General features: G+C 35.8%; 2 protein-coding genes across 2 annotated transcripts; one reads left to right on the top strand and one right to left on the bottom strand.

Annotated features, from left to right (window-relative positions):
* Positions 1-671: 671 nt before the first annotated feature.
* Positions 672-3020, top strand: fabp1a (fatty acid binding protein 1a, liver). Its single transcript, XM_048189882.1, has 4 exons — positions 672-738; positions 882-1054; positions 2763-2852; positions 2940-3020. The coding sequence occupies exons 1-4, from the start codon at positions 672-674 to the stop codon at positions 2991-2993; spliced, it is 384 nt and encodes a 127-aa protein (XP_048045839.1). The 3' UTR covers positions 2994-3020.
* Positions 3021-3073: 53 nt separating this feature from the next.
* Positions 3074-22649, bottom strand: smyd1a (SET and MYND domain containing 1a). The gene is made up of 10 exons (XM_048189881.1): positions 22432-22649; positions 14678-14854; positions 14331-14544; positions 14123-14253; positions 13979-14017; positions 9615-9804; positions 8639-8731; positions 8235-8398; positions 5835-6003; positions 3074-3295 (listed from the first exon to the last, which is right to left on the bottom strand). Exons 1-10 carry the CDS (start codon positions 22566-22568, stop codon positions 3155-3157), a joined length of 1455 nt encoding a protein of 484 aa, XP_048045838.1. The 5' UTR covers positions 22569-22649; the 3' UTR covers positions 3074-3154.
* Between the last annotated feature and the right edge of the window lie 420 nt (positions 22650-23069).

Genomic DNA, 23069 nt, shown 5'->3' with positions numbered 1-23069 from the left:
GGAAATGTATAAAAAAGTGTAGTGATTGATGACAGTTATGAATCGCAGAGTCTGTAATATCGCAATGGTTTATAATTTATAAAGTTCAAAGAGTTTAGGAGCTTTCTGCTGTATATTGGTTTTGTGATTTCTTGGAAACCGTTTTTGTCTGAAGCAACAAGAGAAGAAACGCACAGAGTATGTTTAATAAACGTTGTGTGAATGTCTTTATTTCAGTGTAACCTTTGGACATTTATTCCACACTGAAGCTTTTTCTCAGTGGCATAATCATAATCTGTCTTTATATAATCGTATTGTGCATTGATAGGTTTAAATCCTGAAGTAAGAAACCCTTGAAAACTGCCTGCTGAACCAAAACACCACATTTTTGCAGGATCTTCTGAACCTGATCGGAGGAAACATTAAAGGTAAGTCTAACATTTTTGAATGTTACAACTCGTTCTGAAGAATGATGAAACGGAATGTTCCCTTATAAAAAACTGGACCTTCTGAACGTTCAGAGAACATTCAGAAAAAATGTTTTTATAAATTAAGAGGAATGTTGGTGAAATGTTCTTAGAACATATTTTTGTTGGCTGGGTAAAAAAAAGGTCTTGATTGGCTGCTGTCATCTGCTCAGGTTCATTCAGTGTGATTGAATGATTGATCCTGATTTCTGTCTGCAGCTTCTGATGGATTTCAGTGGGAAATATCAGCTGGAGTCACATGAGAACTTTGAGGCTTTCATGAAGGCCATTGGTAAGACTGTCCTGAGAAAACACATTTACACAGAAGAAGCAGGTTGCTTGTTATCGTGATTGTAATATGAGAATGAAAGCATGCATGAAAAAGTCAGACACTTGACATCTGTTTCATGTATTTCAAATCTTGCGTCTCTGCAGGACTGCCGGAGGATGAGATCGAGAAAGGCAAAGACATCAAGAGCATCTCAGAGATCCAGCAGGACGGAAATGACTTCAAGGTGACGGTGACGGCGGGAACTAAAGTGATCCTGTACTCGTTCACTGTGGGTGAGGAGTGTGAGCTGGAGACCTTCACTGGAGAAAAGGCTAAAGTTAGTCAGATCAGAGTCTATTCATGTTCCCACCAACACTGAAAGAATATTTTTGAAATAAAATATGAGTAGATTGATTAATCACGTAGATAGATTAATATTTTGGAATGAAATATGAGTAAATTGATTAATCTTCTTTGGAGTGAAAAATGAGTAGATTAATTAATTGAGTAGATAAATTAATATTTTTGGAGTGAAATATGAGTAGATTGTTTAATCTAGTAGGTTGATTAATCTTTTTTGGACTGAAATATGAGTAGACTGATTAATCAAGTATATTGATTTATCAGTTCTGAAGTGAAATATGAGTAGATTGATTATTTCTTTGGAGTGAAATATGTGTAGATGATTAATCGAGTAGATTTATTAATATTTTTGAGTGAAGTATGAGTAGATCAATTAATCGATTAGAGTGATTAATATTTTGAGTGAAGTATGAGTAGATTGATTAATCGGTTAGAGAGATTCATATTTTTGAGTGAAGTATGAGTAGATCGATTAATCGATTAGAGAGATTAATATTTTAAGTGAAGTATGAGTAGATCGATTAATCGATTAGAAAGACTAATATTTTTGAGTGAAATATTAGTAGATCGATTAATCGATTAGAGAGAATTATTTTTTTTGAGTGAAGTATGAGTAGATTGATTAATCGATGAGAGATTAATATTTTTGAGTGAAGTATGAGTAGATCGATTAATCGATTAGAGAGGTGAATATTTTCAAGTGAAGTATGAGTAGATCGATTAATCGATTAGAGAGATTAATATTTTATGTGAAGTATGAGTAGATCGATTAATCGATTAGAGAGATTAATATTTTTGAGTGAAGTATGAGTAGATCGATTAATCGATTAGAGAGATTAATATTTTCAAGTGAAATATGAGTAGATTGATTAATTGATTAGAGAGAATAGCTTTTTTGAGTGAAGTATGAGTAGATTGATTAATCAGAGTGATTAATATTTTTGAGTAAAATATGAGTAGATCGATTAATCGATTAGAGAGATTAATATTTTTTGAGTGAAATATGAGTAGATCGATTAGAGTGATTAATATTTCTGGAGTGAAATGTGAGTAGATTGATTAATCGGCCAGAGTGATTAATATTTTTTTGAGTGAAATATGAGTAGATTGATTAATCGATTAGAGTGATTAATATTTTTTGAGTGAAATATGAGTAGATTGATTAATCAGAGTGATTAATATTTTTGAGTAAAATATGAGTAGATCGATTAATCGATTAGAGAGATTAATATTTTTTGAGTGAAATATGAGTAGATCGATTAGAGTGATTAATATTTCTGGAGTGAAATGTGAGTAGATTGATTAATCGGCCAGAGTGATTAATATTTTTTTGAGTGAAATATGAGTAGATTGATTAATCGATTAGAGTGATTAATATTTTTTGAGTGAAATATGAGTAGATTGATTAATCGATTAGAGAGATTAATATTTTTGAGTGAAATATGAGTAGATTGATTAATCGATTAGAGTGATTAATATTTTTTGAGTGAAATATGAGTAGATTGATTAATCGTGTAGATTGATTAATATTTTTAGAGTGAAATATAAGTAGATTGATTAATCGATTAGAATGATTAATATTTTTTGAGTGAAGTATGAGTAGACTGATTAATATTTTTTGTTATGACTGTGAGGTTTTGTGAGATTGAGATATTACAGATCTGCTCATGTGTTTGTGTCAGACTGTGGTTCACATGGACGGGAATAAGCTGACGGTGTTTGTGAAGGGGATCGACTCTGTGACTGAGCTGGATGGAGACACTATCAGTAACGTAAGTCAAGACATCGTCATCATCATCATAATAATCATCATCATCACTGACTGTTCGGTCACTGAAGCCTGTGCCGTGTGCTTTCAGACCCTCAGCTTCGATGGCATTGTGTACAAGAGGATCAGCAGGCGCATCTCCTGATCGTCTCACTTCTGTTTGTTTGGAAAGGCGAGTGATTTTCTTAAGTCTGGGATAGATTCAATCAAAACGCCACAATGTGATCTGTTGAAAATGCCTTTATTAGAGTGCAGATTCAGGCACGTTTCTTGCTTAGCTTCATGACGATCAGTACATCAGCAGGTTTATGAAGTGGCTTTGATTTGCACTTGTTCTCCAGCGACGCTCATGGGTTTGTTAGAGAGCACAGCCTCCCTCATGCTTTGATAGACGTACTCGTTCTGTTTGAACAGACGAAGCTCCATCTCTGTCTGCGTCCTCATCGCCTGAAAACACACATTTCACAACATCCAAGTTCACAGTGCAAATTAACTCTCACAAAACCATTCTGATGTGCTTCTCTTGGATTAAAATCGAATCTTTCTCTACCTATAGTGACTCTCAGGAAACAGTGTCATTTGTGTCTGTGTCCATGTCTCTGTTTAGTTGTTTTAAGGCGAGACACTACAGGCAAACCCATTGTTTTTTTAATGCACTAGTCAGTTTTGAGGTCTATTTTACTTACGTAACATGCGACTAGTGGAAAGAAAACATACAAAATACACTTTTAAGTGTTTATTTTATTGCACTTTATCTATTGGCATCTGTAGATTTCAATTTAAATCCATATCTTTATTATAGGTGGTGATTTTGAGTCAGAAATCTTACACCAAATACAGACACCAAACTTTACAGTTTTTTTCACATCTATATTCTGAAGGTTGGTTCATATATCATTTTCTGAGTGATAAAAAGAGAAACCCAAAATCCCTTCTGTAAACGTTTTAACTTTAAAACATCTACAAAATCAAACTAGAAATATAGCTGCAAGCAGCTATTAAGGGTCCAAGCAAAAGCAAGAAGTAAAATCATTAGTAAAATATAGCATTTTAATTCTTATACTTTATTGTAGTTAGTGGCAATTTAATATTTTGTTCAGTTATAGTGCCACCAACAGGTGTAATCCCACCACTGTCCTCAGAGTGAGCCCATAAATAAGTGTGTCAAATTTGGTGAAAATATCTCATTTCGTTTAGAAGTTATAGACATGTCTATGTATGAGAGCATAAAAAATGAACCATGCACGACTTTGGTTGCATTTTTTTGCCACTTACTATCAAAATTTTGGCATTTGGGATTTAACGTATAGCCAACTACCTATGTTTGCATATTTCCTATGGTGGTTTTATCTCGATCAGACTAGCGGTTTCGAAGATATTTGCGAACATTTTATTGCCAAATCGCAACGTTGCACAAACCATAAGGTGAAATCTTGCATGTTTGGTATCATTGGACTCGGCAAAGATTCAGGAATCTAAGCAGATGACTCACATGAAAATAAGTCAATAAAATCAAAAGTTATGAGCATATGAATATTTTGATTTTACCACTAGGTGGCGCTTCTCAGGCTCCTTCAGGGCATCATGCTGATGATGCATACCGAGTTTCATTATGATTCGCTAAGGCGTTCAATAAATACAGCATTTTGCTACAAAATGCAAAACGGCCGACACCCAAAATGGCCGATATGGTAAAATTGGATATCATTAAACTCGCATGCTGCCCTGAATCTAACAAGACCAGTTGTTGTTTTTTTGGCCAAACTTTTCGGAAGTTATAAGCCAGGGGTTCCCAAACACATTCCTGGAGCCTCCCCAGCACTGCACATTTCGCATGTCTCCTTTGTCTGACACACCCATTTCAGGTCTTGGAGTCTCAAGTTGATGATCTGAATCCGGTGTGTTTAATTAAAGAAACATGGAAAACATCCAGTGTTGGGGAGGCTCCAGGAATGTGTTTGGCAACCTGTTATAAGCAAAAATAGACATTTTTGCTATCTCCGCACCAGTAGGTGGCGCTGCGCCGAAATGCAGCATGTAGTCTCAGGTCATACTTTTTGGCGAGAAAAGTAACATGACGGAAATTACGTCACATGCGTTCGAATCGGATTGAGCCAAGGAATCAGAGGAAAAAAGAATTTTGTTTCTAACCCTTATGGCTCAAAAGTTATTAGCATAAACATGAGTGAAAATTTGGACCAGCGGTGGCGCTAGAGAGTTTGATCTAGAGCCACCAAATTTGCTGTAGTTATTGTTGGGACTGTCCTCTATCAGTATGCCAAATTTTATAACTTTCCCGTATGTGGCTGCCATAGATTCCCAGAGCGGAAGAATAATAATAGTAAATACGCCATCGAACCTTCGGTGCTTGGCCCTTTGTTATTAACATGGCTTTATCCAATGTTCAGATTTCTTTTCTGGAAATGCATGCAAATGAGTGCATTTTTAATTAAATAATGCCTCATTTGCATATTTGCACATATCATTTTTTGGAAAAGTTGTAATGCAAAATTTCATATCTTAATATACTGTGATTAATCAACTGGGGAATATATGGTGATGTCTATTAGTTACAAATGTACTCTATTTACCTGTGGTGTCTTGCCTTAAAATAATGTTTTCATTCATTGGATTATCATTACATTTAAACTGTAAAATTGTGAATTGAATTCAGTTTGTACCAACGTGTTGCTTTGATTGAAATTAAAACATTATACCTTCACTGTCTACAGTGCATATTTTTCAAAAATTCTTCAGCCCTGTTATGGTCACATTTTCCCTTTAAAAACAATGCTTTTATCTCTCTGACATCATATTTAAGCAGTCATCATCAGTATTTTCACTTATATCGGCCTCATCAAGGTCAATAGTTCAATAGTTCAATGAGCTTGTAACAGAAACCAACACTGACTGATTTTCGCCACAGTAACATTCGAGCCCGAAGCGTTTGATGGGTGTGTATTGTCGTGTGCAGCTGGTGTTTTACCTCCAGGTCTTTGGTGATGGGATGATGAGCTCCATGTGTGATCAAGAGGATGGCGTAGGCGCGACAGATCAGCCCGTGACCTTCCTCTATCAGCCCCGCGTGCCAGTGCGTGACGCCCGCCCTCATGATGGCCATGCCCAGCTGGGCGTTATTGGGATGGTAAAGCTTCCTAAGACGAGGAACAGGGAAATGATTGTCTGACTGGCCTGATATTTGCAGCACAGGTGATTGGAATTAAAGAGATTTACAGGAAATCAAAAGATTACTGGATTTCACTGGATGAAAAGAGGTCAGGCCTGTTATTACTCACTAGGGCTGGGCTTCGACACAAAGTTCACGGTTTGATTTCCATTCACAAGCGTGCCGTTTGATCCAGTTCTGAACCAGATTCGATGTTAATTCGATATACACTACATATATTGCTCAAAGGAAACAATCTCTCTCGACTTAGCTGTAAACTATACAGGAACCCTGTCAGTCGCCACATTACTGTAATATTACAGGTTACAATTAACAACTGATTTGTAAGCTTTTAAACTGCATGTAAGACAGTTATGCATCTGGAAGTTAGAAATAACTTTTAAAAGTTTTAGATTTACTCAAAGAGGTCAATAAAATGTTTACATGGTGTAACACATTGCTAATATGTTCTAGCAAGTTGCTAGCTTATTTCACATTTCAACGTTTTATCACGTTTTAACCTGATTTATAACATGTAACAGGCATGTTTTATGAATTGGCACATTGCTAGCATTATTTAGCAAATTGCTAGCATGTTTGTACCATGAATTAACACATTGTTAACATATTTTAGCATTTTGCTAGCATGATTTTGCAAGTTGCTAGCATGTTTCTAGCAAGAATTAACACATTGCTAACATGTTATAATGTTGCTAACGTGATTTAGCATGTTTCTACAACGATTAACACACTGCTAGCATGTTTTAACATGCTGCTAACATTTTTCTAACATAAATTACCACACATTGCTGGCATGTTTTCACATGCAAACATGATTTAGTATGATTCTAGCATGTTTTAACACATTGCTAGCATGTTTCTATCATGAATCCACACACTGTTAATATATTTTAGCATGTTGCTAGCATGATTTTGCATGTTGCTAGCATGTATCAAGCATGAAGTGGCACATTGCTAGCATGTTTATAGCATGAATTAACACATTACTAGCATGTCATAACATGATGCTAGCATGATTTAGCACATTGCTAGCATGCTTTAGCATGTTGCTATCATGATTTAGCATATTGGTAGCATGTTTCTAGCATGATTTGGACATTGCTAATGTGTTTCTAACACATATTAGCACCGTGATAACATGTTTTAAAATGTTGCTAGCATGATTGAGCATGTTTCTAGCATTATTTAGCACATTGCTAGCATGTTTCAGCATGATTTAACACATTGCTAGCATGCTTTACCATGTTTTTAACATAATTTAGCATGTTGGTAGCATGTTTCTAGCATGATTTGGCACATTGCCAATGTGTTTCTAACACGTATTAGCACCGTGATAACATGTTTTAACATGTTGCTAGCATGAATTAACACATTGCTGCCATGTTATAACATGTTACTAACGTGATTTCACACATTGCTAGCATGCTTTAACATGTTGCTAGCATGTTTTTAACATAAATTAGCACACGTTACTCATGTTTTCACATGCTAAAATGATTTAGTATGGCTCTAACATGTTTTAGCACATTGCTAGCATGTTTCTAGCATGAATCCACACATTGTTAACATGTTTTACCACATTGATAGCATGTTTCAAGCATGATTTGGCACATTGCTAGCCAGATTTAATGTGTTGCTTTTTTAGCATCTTCTAGTATGTTTCTACTTCAATTTGGTTTTTTTAATAAATAAACAGTGTCTGTCATAATTAAACACTTCATGATGGATTTATTCATACATACATTAAATATTAAAGAATATGTGAAGTAAAAATGTAATGAATATGTAATATGGAGCATATGTATCAAAACGTTCCTCACTAGAGTTTTTCTAGTTGACTATCGAGTTTATAGTCACTAAATGGCTTTTCTGAGGTAAATATGGCGTTATGTTTGATTGTTCTCAAGCTGTTTTATTGATGTCTTTCTGTGGATGAAACACTGATTAATTGATTACATGAAACATGATTCATTTCAGTAAGTTTTTCTGTATCTTTCAACATTCCTTCTGATGTTCATGCTTATTTGCTACTAGTAAAGAGGAAGAGATGATCGGTTTTCAAGCCGATATATAAATAATAAGTTTTGTTCACACATCACCTGAAAACAGCATAGAATAAAAGATCAATTCTTGGGATTTAAGAATGTATATCAGTTCATTAAAATGGAGAAACAGATGTGTTATGAGCCACAGACTCACGCGTATCCGTCCACCATGCGCCGCGCGTATCCGGACGCCTCTTCAAACTGCTGCAGGAAGGACAGGACCTCGCTGGCAGTGCTGAGGACGCGCAGCAGATGCAGGTTTGTGTCTCCAAACACTGGATCCTGCTTCTGCAGACACTCGCGGCAGATCTTAATCACCTACAGAACCAGATCACATCATAAACCACTGAAACCACTGAAACAATCGTGTCATTCATTTAAAGTGCATTTTTATATTGGTCAAATCAAAATCAGTTTTGTTCACCACAGGGGGTCTTTAAACAATTTTCAATTTTCATCACACTTTGGCGTTGGTTCAAAGGTCATCGCTGAGGCTTGGAAATGCTGTTTAGATCCTCTTTTATTGCCAAAAGTTCAGGTTCGACTTGTCAGACTGACCTCATGGAAGTTTCCTTCAGTACGAGCCTCTTCGATCTTCACCAGAGCCTGAAGACTGAAATCCGTCACCTCCTTCAGCACCTCAGCAGACGGCTGCAGACACAAACACACGAGTGAAGATCTGAAGACAGCACTGATCCTTCGTCACACACATTATTACAGGCCAGACTTCAAATGCATTGCTCAGTTTTATATGATCTGTAACATGATCCTTTGAAAAAGACGCCAGTCATATACGGTCAAAGCTCTTGTATTTCTGCATTAACCTCCATTGATTTCCACTCTTCATATCTGAGAGAATCTAATTCAACAAGTAGCACAAATATTTTTGCATTTCTTATTTTGCATATCAACAAAAATTACCCAGGAGGTGGATAGGGGGGGTAAATGTTGAAATAAAGTGTTATTTTATTAATTTTTTATCAAGATGCGTTAAAGGGAGAGCTGCTTATGTTTGATTATGTTGGTATTTAAGAGTTTTTTTTTTAATTTTTGTGACTCAGTGTAGTCAAATTTCTACAGAACCAAACTTTCTAGCATGACTGTATTATCATTCCCTGCCACAAGGGGTGCTGTTTAATCTATATATATGGTCTAAATATCCTGTGCGACTCGAGGGACTGATTTAGAATTGGCTATTATGGAGAAAATACAGACTTCTTCAGTCTAATTCATGTCAGATTCATCTCAGACTCATAGAAATAGGTTCAGTGGGGTTCTGTATAGAACTCTAGGGTTCTTGACTCAGTCTTAAAGAACACTTTATGCCAAAAAGGTTCTATAAGGAGAAATGCCTTAAACGATTGCATAAATACTTATTTCATTTTTTTTCTAGTGATAAAATATGTTTACAAACTATTTAATTCCCATGATGGAGCCCCTAAAGGTTCTATATATATAAAGGTATTATTCTATACAAAAGCTTTTCTTGTAAGAGTGTTTCTAGTACAGATCTTGTACACGTAATGATATGAACCTTCTGTCCATCTCTGACGGCCGTCATCAGGTCGTCTTTAATGCCCTTGGTGCAGTGCTCACACTTGCAGTCAAAGTAATACTGCTGCTTCAGCAGCCGCTGCCGGTCCTTGGACACGTTCAGGAAGTCCACGTAACTCACGGTCAGCTCTTCCCCTTCGGAGATCTTTCCCAGAGCCCTCAGCTCAATCCTGACAGCATTCCCAGAGGACACAGAGCCAATGATCCTTACTGTGATCTAATGCTCTCTCTTCATCAACAACAACAACAACAACAACAACAGTGTGGAAGCTTGTTTCTGCCACAGAATAAAAAATTAAAATGGTAATTGCTAGTTTTATCTCATAATTCTGATTTTCTCATAATTTAGACTTTTTTCTCGCAATTGTGTATGTATCTTGCAATTCGTACTTTATTTATCGCAATTCCAAGTTTATAACTCTCAATTCTGTATTTTTTCTTGTAATTCTGAGTTTGTAACTTGCAATTCAGATTTGTTTTTCTCACAACTGCGAGTTTATATCTCGCAATTCTGACTTTATTTCTAGCAATTCTGAGTTTGTTCGCAATTGGACTTATCGCAATTCTGTTTATATCTCGCAATTCGTACTTGTTTCTTGTAATTCCAAGTTTACATCTTGTAATTCGGACTTTATTTTTCACAATTCCGACTTTATTTCTCACAATTCCGAGTTTGTAGTTCACAATTGCACTTGTTTTATCGCAATTGCACTTGTTTTATCGCAATTCTGTTTATATCTTGCGATTCGTACTTGTTTCTTGTAATTCCAGGTTCACATCTTGCAATTCTGACTTTATTTTTCACAATTCCGACTTTATTTCTCACAATTCCGAGTTTGTAGTTTGCAATTGGACTTGTTTGAACACAATTCTGTTTATAACTCGCAATTCGTACTTGTTTTTTTTGTAATTCTGAGTTTACATCTTGCAATTCTGACTTTATTTCTAGCAATTCCGAGTTTGTTCACAATTGGACTTATCGCAATTCTGCTTATATCTCGCAATTCGTACTTGTTTCTTGTAATTTCAAGTTCACATCCTGTAATTCAGACTTTATTTCTCGCAATTCCGAGTTTGTAGTTCGCAATTGGACTTGTTTTAACAATTCTGTTTATAACTTGCAATTCGTACTTGTTTTTTTTGCAATTCTGAGTTTATATCTCGCAATTCTGACTTTATTTCTAGCAATTCCGAGTTTGTTCGCAATTGGACATCGCAATTCTGTTTATATCTTGCGATTCGTACTTGTTTCTTGTAATTCCAAGTTCACATCTTGCAATTCTGACTTTATTTTTCACAATTCCGACTTTATTTCTCACAATTCCGAGTTTGTAGTTTGCAATTGGACTTGTTTGAACACAATTCTGTTTACAATGGACTTATCGCAATTCTGCTTATATCTCGCAAATTCGTACTTGTTTCTTGTAATTCCAAGTTTACATCTTGTAATTCGGACTTTATTTCTCGCAATTCCGAGTTTGTAGTTCGCGACTGGACTTGTTTTAACAATTCTGTTTATAACTCGCAATTCGTACTTGTTTTTTTTTTTTGGTAATTCTGAGTTTATATCTCGCAATTCTGACTTTATTTCTAGCAATTCCGAGTTTGTTCGCAATTGGACTTATCGCAATTCTGTTTATATCTCGCAATTCGTACTTGTTTCTTGTAGTTCCGAGTTTACATCTTGGAATTATGACTTTATTTCACGCAATTCCGAGTTTGTAGTTCGCAATTGGACTTGTTTTATCGCAATTCTGTTTATATCTTGCAATTCATACTTGTTTCTTGTAATTCTAAGTTTACATTTTGCAATTCTGACTTTATTTCTAGCAATTCCAAGTTTATAACTCATAATTGGACTTGTTTTATCGCAATTCTGTTTATATCTCGCAATTCGTACTTGTTTTTTTTGTAATTCTGAGTTTATATCTCGCAATTCTGACTTTATTTCTCGCAATTCCGAGTTTGTAGTTCGCAATTGGACTTGTTTTAACAATTTTGTTTATATCTCGCAATTCGTACTTGTTTCTTGTAATTCCAAGTTTACATCTTGTAATTCAGACTTTATTTCTCGCAATTCCGAGTTTGTAGTTCACAATTGCACTTGTTTTATCGCAATTCTGTTTATAACTTGCAATTCGTACTTGGTTTTTTTTGTAATTCTGAGTTTACCTCTTGCAATTCTGACTTTATTTTTCACAATTCCGACTTTATTTCTCACAATTCCGAATTTGTAGTTCGGAATTGGACTTGTTTTAACACAATTCTGTTTATAACTCGCAATTCGTACTTGTTTTTTTTTGTAATTCTGAGTTTACCTCTTGCAATTCTGACTTTATTTCTAGCAATTCCGAGTTTGTTCACAATTGGACTTATCGCAATTCTGTTTATATCTCGCAAATTCGTACTTGTTTCTTGTAATTCCAAGTTTACATCTTGTAATTCAGACTTTATTTCTCGCAATTCCGAGTTTGTAGTTCACAATTGCACTTGTTTTATCGCAATTCTGTTTATAACTTGCAATTCGTACTTGGTTTTTTTTGTAATTCTGAGTTTACCTCTTGCAATTCTGACTTTATTTTTCACAATTCCGACTTTATTTCTCACAATTCCGAATTTGTAGTTCGGAATTGGACTTGTTTTAACACAATTCTGTTTATAACTCGCAATTCGTACTTGTTTTTTTTTGTAATTCTGAGTTTACCTCTTGCAATTCTGACTTTATTTCTAGCAATTCCGAGTTTGTTCACAATTGGACTTATCGCAATTCTGTTTATATCTCGCAAATTCGTACTTGTTTCTTGTAATTCCAAGTTTACATCTTGTAATTTGGACTTTATTTCTCGCAATTCCGAGTTTGTAGTTCGCGATTGGACTTGTTTTAACAATTCTGTTTATAACTCGCAATTCGTACTTGTTTTTTTTTTTTGTAATTCTGAGTTTATATCTCGCAATTCTGACTTTATTTCTAGCAATTCCGAGTTTGTTCGCAATTGGACTTATCGCAATTCTGTTTATATCTCGCAATTCGTACTTGTTTCTTGTAGTTCCGAGTTTACATCTTGCAATTATGACTTTATTTCATGCAATTCCGAGTTTGTAGTTCGCCATTGGACTTGTTTTATCGCAATTCTGTTTATATCTTGCAATTCATACTTGTTTCTTGTAATTCTAAGTTTACATTTTGCAATTCTGACTTTATTTCTAGCAATTCCAAGTTTGTAACTCACAATTGGACTTGTTTTATCGCAATTCTGTTTATATCACACAATTTTGTTTCTTGTAATTCCGAGTTTACATCTTGCCATTCCGACTTTATTTCTCGCAATTCTGAGATTGTAGCTCGCAACTGGACATTTTTTCTTGCAATTGTGTTTATATCTCACAATTTGTACTTTTTTCTTGTAATTCCGGTTTATATCTCATAATTCTGACTTTGTACTTTGTTTGCACTTCAGAGTTTACATCTCGCAATTCTGACTTTATCGCAATTGCGAGTTTATATCTTTATATCTCGTTATTCCAAGTTTATAACTTGCAATTCTGAATTTTCTTCTCACAATTGTGAATTATAAAGTCAGAACAGTGAAACAAAGTCGCACTCAGCTAATGTTCTCATTAAGTTATGAGAATGTTATTTCTGAATGTTTTCAGAATGTTCAAAACGTCCAGTTTTTTAAACGTTTTTTTCTTGGTTATGTGAACATTATTTACCTCTATTTCTTCATTTTGCAGTTATTATTGAAATGTTACTGGAAGAATGTTTGTTCATAACGTTGAGAGAACCTTGACAGAATGTTCCCTGTTAGCTGGGCAATTACCTTTTTTTCTGTGGCAGAAACAAAGTTCCATAATTCATAATTCCATAAGTCTTAAAAAACTAAAGGATTATTTTAATGTCATTGCATTCCAAAAATAAAAACACAACACAGCTGTTGTGTTAGTACAAAAACCAAACAAACCCAAAAATCTATTTTTGCATCTCACATGCAACACCATATTAATTCAAATCAAATCACAAATGTTTTATGATGAAGACAGTGAATGAGTTCCTTAGAGCAACATAACATGTGACACAAACGAGAATACATGATGACTTGACAAGCGTTTTTCAACCATTAGACTATGTTTTATAAGAATGACTGGAGCTGGTGTACATAATCTTTACTAAACTGTTATTCTCATTGTCTCTGAAGTGTCTGTATTTTCTGCAGCTGGTAACACTTTTCAATTCATCAGTTACTGCATTAAGTCTCATGAACTAACAATGCACAATATGATAAAAGACAGATAATGATTAAATAGAAATGAGAGGTCAAATGTTAGTGTTTAAGACTGACCCACCTTCTCTTCGTGTGGAATGAAGCATCCAGTGCCGTCTGACTGCAAGAGAGAAACACACACACGCTTCACCCTGTTAAAGGTCACATCCCTCTATTTGAGCTCAGATCTGAATCATTTCATCTTTATGAATTCTCATCTACTCACTTGCCATGATTGAGAATGACAGTGCAGTTGGGCCAGCAGTCGTGATTGACCAAACAGAGGTTGGGAAAGAGACCGACGCCCACCGCCTGAAGACCCCTCTGATCACTCAGCGTGAAGCCATTACAGTTGATCTGAGGACGACACAAACATCTTTCTCATCCTGAGGAGCTGAGCAGCATAAATGAAGAAGTGACAAATCTCTGCCTACCACACCAAAGATATGTGACACGTAGTCCTCTCCGACCACTTTGCTCTTTTTAGGCCAGTAACTATAGAAGTGTTGCACGTCAACTTTGAGCTCCTTCAGATCCTCGGGGGTCATTTTGGACAGGTGATCCTCCAGGAGGTCGAGGGTGGTGAGCTGCTCATCGGAGACCAGACCCGTGTCCTTCTGGATACGCCACATGATACGAGCGGCCAGACTGCCATCACACGACATTCAGCGCCAATAAATGCCTTGTGGCTGAACATTTTTTTTCTTTATTAGCAACACTGTTTTATCATTACTAACTCTGACGGCCCCAATATACTTCAAGTGAAATTGACTCAACTTACCGCACGTTCTCATTGGGAGCTTTTCCAATCTTTCTAATGGCAGAACATTCCTGCTTGTGTTCATCCCATGCGGCGCGCTGGCACGTGCGATCGCAGTAGTGCGCGAATTTGCACTGTGCGCAGCGGTGAGGGTTTGGCTGCCGGCGGAAACAGCTGTGACACACCTGCAGAGAGAGACTGACAGACCGGAGACACACACCTGCGTTAGTGCCATCATCATCCAAAATGGTTTATTACATCTATGCAATTTTTGTGGAAGTGCTAAATCAAAGTGCAATTTTTTGCCAGAGCAAAATGCAAGTGTGTGTGGATGTGATGCACTCATGCTATCTGTGGGTGTTTATTAGGGCCCTAGAATCCAGTCATAAAAAACATGATTTTCCTGGGTCGAGATATTTTGCTGATCCTGGAGCAACAATCCTGCCCTAACCATTTCCCTACCCCTAAACCTAACCCTAACCCTACCCATAACTTATCCCTAAAATCAGAGGGAAATGATATATGAATAACACCTAACCCTGGTTGAAAGTCTAAACTTGACATACACTTGCTGTGTCTGAAATCGCCCCTAAACCCTCATTCACTATTCCCTACATTAGTCTACTAATATAGGCTAGTATAGGCTTAGAAAATCGTGCGAACGAATGAATAAATCGAGGGAACGAATTAGTAAATCGTGCGCAGAAATTAGTAAATTGAGGGAACGAATTAGTAAATCGAGGGAACAAATTAATAAGTTGAGGGAATGAATTAGTAAATTGAGGGAACGATTTAGTAAATCTCGTGCACGTTTTAGTAAACCGAAGGAACGAATTTGTAAATCGTGCACACAAATTAGTAAATTGAGGGAACGAATTAGTAAATTGAGGGAACGAATTAGTAAATTGTGTGCACAAATTAGTAAATCAAAGGAAACTAATTAGTAAATTGAGGGAACGATTTAGTAAATCTTGTGCACGTTTTAGTAAACCGAAGGAACGAATTAGTAAATCGTGTGCATGAATTAGTAAATTGAGGGAACAAATTAGTAAATTGAGGGAACGAATTAGTAAATCGTGCGCACAAATTAGTAAATTGAGGGAACGAATTAGTAAATTGAGGGAACGAATTAGTAAATCGTGCGCACAAATTAGTAAATTGAGGGAACGAATTAGTAAATTGAGGGAACGAATTAGTAAATCGTGCACACAAATTAGTAAATTGAGGGAACGAATTAGTAAATTGAGGGAACAAATTAGTAAATTGTGTGCACAAATTAGTAAATCAAAGGAAACTAATTAGTAAATTGAGGGAACGATTTAGTAAATCTTGTGCACGTTTTAGTAAACCGAAGGAACGAATTAGTAAATCGTGTGCATGAATTAGTAAATTGAGGGAACGAATTAGTAAATTGAGGGAACGAATTAGTAAATCGTGCACACAAATTAGTAAATTAAGGGAACGAATTAGTAAATTGAGGGAACAAATTAGTAAATTGTGTGCACAAATTAGTAAATCAAAGGAAACTAATTAGTAAATTGAGGGAACGATTTAGTAAATCTCGTGCACGTTTTAGTAAACCGAAGGAACGAATTTGTAAATCGTGCACACAAATTAGTAAATTGAGGGAACGAATTAGTAAATTGAGGAACAAATTAGTAAATTGTGTGCACAAATTAGTAAATCAAAGGAAACTAATTAGTAAATTGAGGGAACGATTTAGTAAATCTTGTGCACGTTTTAGTAAACCGAAGGAACGAATTAGTAAATCGTGTGCATGAATTAGTAAATTGAGGGAACAAATTAGTAAATTGAGGGAACGAATTAGTAAATCGTGCGCACAAATTAGTAAATTGAGGGAACGAATTAGTAAATTGAGGGAACGAATTAGTAAATCGTGCGCACAAATTAGTAAATTGAGGGAACGAATTAGTAAATTGAGGGAACGAATTAGTAAATCGTGCACACAAATTAGTAAATTGAGGGAACGAATTAGTAAATTGAGGGAACAAATTAGTAAATTGTGTGCACAAATTAGTAAATCAAAGGAAACTAATTAGTAAATTGAGGGAACGATTTAGTAAATCTTGTGCACGTTTTAGTAAACCGAAGGAACGAATTAGTAAATCGTGTGCATGAATTAGTAAATTGAGGGAACGAATTAGTAAATTGAGGGAACGAATTAGTAAATCGTGCACACAAATTAGTAAATTGAGGGAACGAATTAGTAAATTGAGGGAACAAATTAGTAAATTGTGTGCACAAATTAGTAAATCAAAGGAAACTAATTAGTAAATTGAGGGAACGATTTAGTAAATCTCGTGCACGTTTTAGTAAACCGAAGGAACGAATTTGTAAATCGTGCACACAAATTAGTAAATTGAGGGAACGAATTAGTAAATTGAGGGAACAAATTAGTAAATTGTGTGCACAAATTAGTAAATCAAAGGAAACTAATTAGTAAATCGAGGGAATGAATTAGTAAATTGAGGGAATGAATTAGTAAATTGAGGGAACGATTTAGTAAATCTTGTGCACGTTTTAGTAAACCGAAGGAACGAATTAGTAAATTGAGGGAACGAATTAGTAAATTGAGGGAACGATTTAGTAAATCGTGTGCACAAATTAGTAAATCGAGGGAACGAATTAGTAAATCGTGCGCACAAATTAGTAAATCGAGGGAACGAATTAGTAAATCGTGTGCACGAATTAGTAAATTGAGGGAACGAATTAGTAAATCGTGCGCACAAATTAGTAAATCGAGGGAACGAATTAGTAAATTGAGGGAACGAATTAGTAAATCGTGCGCACAAATTAGTAAATCGAGGGAACGAATTAGTAAATCGAGGGAACGAATTAGTAAATTGAGGGAATGAATTAGTAAATCGAGGGAACGAATTAGTAAATTGAGGGAACGAATTAGTAAATTGAGGGAACGATTTAGTAAATGGTGCGCACGTTTTAGTAAATCGATGGAACGAAGTAGTAAATCGTGTGCACAAATTAGTAAATCGATGGAACGAATTAGTCAATCGAGGGAACGAATTAGTAAATCGAAGGAACGAATTAGTAAATCGTGTGCACGAATTAGTAAATCGAGGGAACGAATTAGTAAATCGTGCGCACAAATTAGTAAATCGATGGAACGAATTAGTAAATTGAGGGAATGAATTAGTAAATCGTGCGCACAAATTAGTAAATCGATGGAACGAATTAGTAAATCGAGGGAATGAATTAGTAAATCGTGTGCACGAATTAGTAAATTGAGGGAACGAATTAGTAAATCATGCGCACAAATTAGTAAATCGATGGAACGAATTAGTAAATTGAGGGAATGAATTAGTAAATCGAGGGAACGAATTAGTAAATTGAGGGAACGAATTAGTAAATTGAGGGAACGAAGTAGTAAATCATGCGCACAAATTAGTAAATCGATGGAACAAATTAGTAAATTGAGGGAATGAATTAGTAAATCGTGCGCACAAATTAGTAAATCGATGGAACGAATTAGTAAATCGAGGGAACGAATTAGTAAATCGTGCGCACAAATTAGTAAATCGATGGAACGAATTAGTAAATCGAGGGAACGAATTAGTAAATCGTGCGCACAAATTAGTAAATCGATGGAACGAATTAGTAAATCGAGGGAACGAATTAGTAAATCGTGCGCACAAATTAGTAAATCGATGGAACGAATTAGTAAATCGAGGGAATGAATTAGTAAATCGTGTGCACGAATTAGTAAATTGAGGGAACGAATTAGTAAATCATGCGCACAAATTAGTAAATCGATGGAACGAATTAGTAAATTGAGGGAATGAATTAGTAAATCGAGGGAACGAATTAGTAAATTGAGGGAACGAATTAGTAAATTGAGGGAACGAAGTAGTAAATCATGCGCACAAATTAGTAAATCGATGGAACAAATTAGTAAATTGAGGGAATGAATTAGTAAATCGTGTGCACGAATTAGTAAATTGAGGGAACGAATTAGTAAATCGAGGGAATGAATTAGTAAATCGTGTGCACGAATTAGTAAATTGAGGGAACGAATTAGTAAATCATGCGCACAAATTAGTAAATCGATGGAACAAATTAGTAAATTGAGGGAATGAATTAGTAAATCGAGGGAACGAATTAGTAAATTGAGGGAACGAATTAGTAAATTGAGGGAACGAAGTAGTAAATCATGCGCACAAATTAGTAAATCGATGGAACGAATTAGTAAATCGAGGGAACAAATTAGTAAATTGAAGGAACGATTTAGTAAATGGTGCGCACGTTTTAGTAAATCGAAGGAACGAATTAGTAAATCGTGTGCACGAATTAGTAAATCGTGTGCACGAATTAGTAAATTGAGGGAACGAATTAGTAAATTGAGGGAACGAATTAGTAAATTGAGGGAGCGATTTAGTAAATGGTGCGCACGTTTTAGTAAATCGAAGGAACGAATTAGTAAATCGTGCGCACAAATTAGTAAATCGATGGAACGAATTAGTAAATTGAGGGAATGAATTAGTAAATTGAGGGAGCGATTTAGTAAATGGTGCGCACGTTTAGTAAATCGAAGGAACGAATTAGTAAATTGAGGGAACGAATTAGTAAATCATGCGCACGTTTTAGTAAATCGAGGGAACGAATTAGTAAATCATGCGCACATTTTAGTAAATCGAGGGAACGAATTAGTAAATTGTGTGCACAAATTAGTAAATTGAGGGAACGAATTAGTAAATCATGTGCGCGTTTTAGTAAATCGAGGGAAAGAATTAGTAAATTGAGGGAAAGAATTAGTAAATCGTGCGCACGATTAAATTTTTTTTCTTGCATGTGCAGGGCTCCATAGTTTAATAATCATTTGAAACTTAGCAAACTGACAGATCCAGTAGGCTAGTAATGAAAAAAAATATCTCGAGCTCTGTCATGAAAACTAGGATGTATAAACCTTAATTAAACAATTTAATAATCAAGTAAAAATTACGCTGCATGCACACTGGGAAGTAGATGGATGGAAGATTCAGCTGTGGGCGCCATCTTCTGGTCAGACGCAGGAATTCACGTTGAGTGTACATTGGTTGTACGCTCGTTATTGCAGTGCATTGTGGGATTGAATGCACTCGATAATGTCCACTATGGTTTCGGACACCACCACAAATGGCTATCCACTCAAATAATGCCCTATTTAAGGATATAGGGGGCGATTTCGGACTCAGCCCTCTTCTCTTCTCTGATGATGAGGGCGGGGCAACTCACATGAGATCCACCAATAGCAAACCACAACCATTTAATCATCCAATCAATTCCCCACAGACAAAGTCAAAATCCGCTAAACTGGATCATGGATTTTCATGACATCACATCAGCTTCTCATCACATTCAGCTTCTCATCAAATCTTCGGTCCAATCAAATGCTGTCTAGAATCTGAAGTCCCGCCCCCTCCTGCACCATGAACAGATGCTGAAGCTGCGGCTGAAATCGGTCATTTATTCACACATTTACTAGTTTCTATATAGTGAATGGCACATAGTGCATATACGCGAGTCGGCACAAACCACAAAACGTTCAGACACGTTCGTGTGAATTATACAAACAACGCTATATTTTAAAGCAATATGGGGGAGAAATTGTTAGAGTTTGACGAGCTCAACAGCTCTGTGATCGAGGTGAAACGCTATTGGCTATTTTGAAAAAAGGGGAGGAGCTTTTAGATATATCCCACTCTGTCTTTCTGTTTCATTGCAGATTATGTCAACACAGTAAATAAAGGGTATGGGGGTGATTTCGGACACAGCCACTGTGTAAACTTGTCCCTCAAATCTTGGTGAAATCATGTTCATCTATAAAAATGGAATTTACTGTATAACGTGGAATGTTATGGAATTTGTATTATTGTAAAAAAAAATGTTAGTTTTATTAATTCAATTGATTAGACATGCTTTTTTATTATTACATTTTAATTAAAACATTAAAATGCAATCCAGAAAAATTTAAATGGAAAAAACAATACAGAAAAATTAAAACTAGAAAAAAAAGAAATTTTGGGGGAAAAAATTTATTTACTGTATAACGCAGAATGTCACATATTATTTAAAAAAAATAAAAATAAAGTTAAGTTATTAAAGTTTTATGAATCGATTATTTTAATCGACTGACTTGATTGTTTTATTTGTAAATATAAAGCAATTAAACAAGCCAAATTGTGCGACATAATTTTCGTCCAGGCTGTCATACAAATAAATTATGAACACATGCAAAAACAAGAAAGAACCAAATAAATATTAGTAACTTATGTTGTAAGCTTTTGTCAACATTTTGCACTTTTTTGCCAAATAATTGTGTCATATAAAATACCCTAAACAAGAGTGTTTTGTTCTAAAATATTTTCCCATATGTGACCCTGGACCACAAAACCAGTCATAAGTCGCACGGATATATTTATAGCAATAGCAAACAATACATCGTATGGGTCAAAATTATTGATTTTTTTTAATGCCAAAAATCATTAGGATATTAAGTAAAGATCATGTTTCATGAAGATATTTTGTAAATTTCCAACCATAAATATATCAAATATTTATTTTTGTGAGTGGATATGCATTGCTAAGGACTTCATTTGGACAACTTTAAAGGTGATTTTCTCAATATTTTTTTTATTTTTTGCACCCTCAGATTCCAGATATTCAAATAGTTGTATCACGGCCAAATATTGTCCTGTCCTAACAAACTATACATCAATTGAAAGCTTATTTATTCAACTTTCAGATGATATATACACCTCGATTGAAAAAAAATTACCCTTATGACTGGTTTTGTGGTCCAGGGTCACATATTTTGATGGTTTAATTGAACTTGTAGGGTCATTAAAAACAAACATCCCCCTGGACATCACTTTTGGCCACTACTGTACTCTGCATATCCATGAGATCGATTTAAATACTTATATTTTGCTTTAATTATAAATGCGATTGAGGAACTGTCACCTCAATCTTCCGGTGTCACTTTGCACGCTTAGAAATATTGCTTCATGTGACTTACATACGTGTCTATTTTAAGATGACATTACCTAAGACTGATGTCATCGAATGCTCCATCCAGGTTAACTCTTTGTGTTGAAGCACATGGAAACATGCTAGTGTTTACAGAAGGTCAAAGGTCGAGAACTCTGTATGTTTTCTGCAGTGCAAACTGTTGCACAGGCTCTTGACTTTTTAAGGAGGTGAAACTGTGATCGTGTCACATGAGAGTGGAATCTCTCCCACCTTCTAGCACTTGATAGTGACCGAACTACTGTCAAAGTTTCTCCAAGGGAAAAACTCCAAAACAAAATGTGCAACTAACAGGATCCAAGGCTTTGCATTTCCAAAGCAATATTTAATGACAAGCTTTCAGAGTTTCAAGCGCAAACATCTTGAACCATCAGCTGGCAAACATCTACACACTGACTGCAGGAACACATATGGGATAAAACACATGAAACAGTGATATGAATATACCATGAGTTATTACAGAATCTCAGACATGTTGGCCACTCAGTAACCCAAGCTCTCAGTATGAACTAAACCCTGTTCTCCATTTAACAGAACCAAAGCAGTGCAAACTCAAATGACCTCTATTAATCACGTCACATTTGAGATGATAAAACCATTTTAGATTATAGCTTCACCATATCTGAGTCCCAAAACGACAAGTTCAGGATCCCTTCATTGAGATGTCAACAGGTCAGCATCCACAACATTCTTCCGAAGTAAGCCGTTCCTGACCCGACAGTCGATCTTACCTGTCGAACACGACCGCGGCGAAGCTCGCCTCAGCAAACACGACATCTCCAGCTGACAGCTCCTTGGTGACGCGGAGGCCACGGCCTTTCTCTCCGGCCGCGAACACTTCCACAGGATCCATCTTCTCCACGGTCATGGTGACACAGTCTGCTGTCCTGTGCTACGGCTGAGGGTTTCCAGCGCTTGCCTTCCCATCCAGCCCATCCAGCACGGCTAAAAATAGAGCTGCTCCTTTACAGTGAGGAGAGTTACTGTTACTGGCATGAAGGAGTGAGGAGGCGGGAGAACGTGTATGGAGTATTTCTGTCTGTCAGCTGTGTGTGCTCATCAGGGCCAACATGAGCTGACACTGGTAAATCATCTTTATCTCCATCCATCAACATTCACATGATCTTTGAAGAAGGGTCATTTTCATCACATCTCAAATCATCATTAAGAGATAGATAACGTAACAAACGTTTAAAATAAGAAATCTTACACTTTTTTCCACTAAATGAGCTCATTTCAAATTTGATGCCTGCTACAGGTCTCAAAAAAGTTGGCAAGGGGGCAACAAATGGCTGAAAAAGCAAGAAATTTTGAAAAGATTCAGCTGGGAGAACATCTAGCAACTAATTAAGTTAATTGATATCAGGTC

This window comes from Megalobrama amblycephala, linkage group LG4 (genome assembly GCF_018812025.1).
Source record: "Megalobrama amblycephala isolate DHTTF-2021 linkage group LG4, ASM1881202v1, whole genome shotgun sequence".
Classification (NCBI taxonomy): Eukaryota; Metazoa; Chordata; class Actinopteri; order Cypriniformes; family Xenocyprididae; genus Megalobrama; species Megalobrama amblycephala.
Note: the sequence above shows the minus strand (reverse complement) of the source record. Positions and strands in the feature narration are given on the sequence as shown.